General features: G+C 54.8%; 1 protein-coding gene across 1 annotated transcript; it reads left to right on the top strand.

Moving 5' to 3' along the window:
* Nucleotides 1–63: 63 nt before the first annotated feature.
* On the top strand, nt 64–749 carry PPL_00070 (RNase P protein subunit, RNase MRP protein subunit; the record flags this gene model as incomplete). Its single annotated transcript, XM_020571114.1, has 3 exons — nt 64–96; nt 196–721; nt 745–749. The coding sequence occupies 3 exons, from the start codon at nt 64–66 to the stop codon at nt 747–749; spliced, it is 564 nt and encodes a 187-aa protein (XP_020438961.1).
* Nucleotides 750–756: the final 7 nt, after the last annotated feature.

Genomic DNA, 756 nt, shown 5'->3' with positions numbered 1-756 from the left:
ATCACCTTTTATACCACTTTAAAGCAACTCCCATCTTAATCGTAAAGGTTAACCTTTACAAAAATGTTAGGACAAAATGCAAAACTAAAAAATATTGTAAGGTACTTTCAATCAAATATTCAAAATTTCATTTACAGAAATAAAATATAGATTATTGCTCTTCAATTTTTCTGCAACCCGCATATTAATCGTCAGGTTTACCTGATGATTAATATGCGGGTTGCCACAGGGCAGAGCCCCGGGTTGCCACAGGGCAGAGCCCCGGGTTGCCACAGGGCAGAGCCCCGGGTTGCCACAGGGCAGAGCCCCGGGTTGCCACAGGGCAGAGCCCCGGGTTGCCACAGGGCAGAGCCCCGGGTTGCCACAGGGCAGAGCCCCGGGTTGCCACAGGGCAGAGCCCCGGGTTGCCACAGGGCAGAGCCCCGGGTTGCCACAGGGCAGAGCCCCGGGTTGCCACAGGGCAGAGCCCCGGGTTGCCACAGGGCAGAGCCCCGGGTTGCCACAGGGCAGAGCCCCGGGTTGCCACAGGGCAGAGCCCCGGGTTGCCACAGGGCAGAGCCCCGGGTTAGGGGTAAGGGTAAGGGTAAGGGTAAGGGTAAGGGTAAGGGTAAGGGTAAGGGTAAGGGTAAGGGTAAGGGTAAGGGTAAGGGTAAGGGTAAGGGTAAGGGTAAGGGTAAGGGTAAGGGTAAGGGTAAGGGTAAGGGTAAGGGTAAGGGTAAGGGTAAGGGTAAGGGTAAGGGTAAGGGTAAGGGTAAG

Source organism: Heterostelium album (genome assembly GCF_000004825.1).
Source record: "Heterostelium album PN500 unplaced genomic scaffold PPL_scaffold1, whole genome shotgun sequence".
NCBI lineage: Eukaryota > Evosea > Eumycetozoa > Acytosteliales > Acytosteliaceae > Heterostelium > Heterostelium album.
Note: the sequence above shows the minus strand (reverse complement) of the source record. Positions and strands in the feature narration are given on the sequence as shown.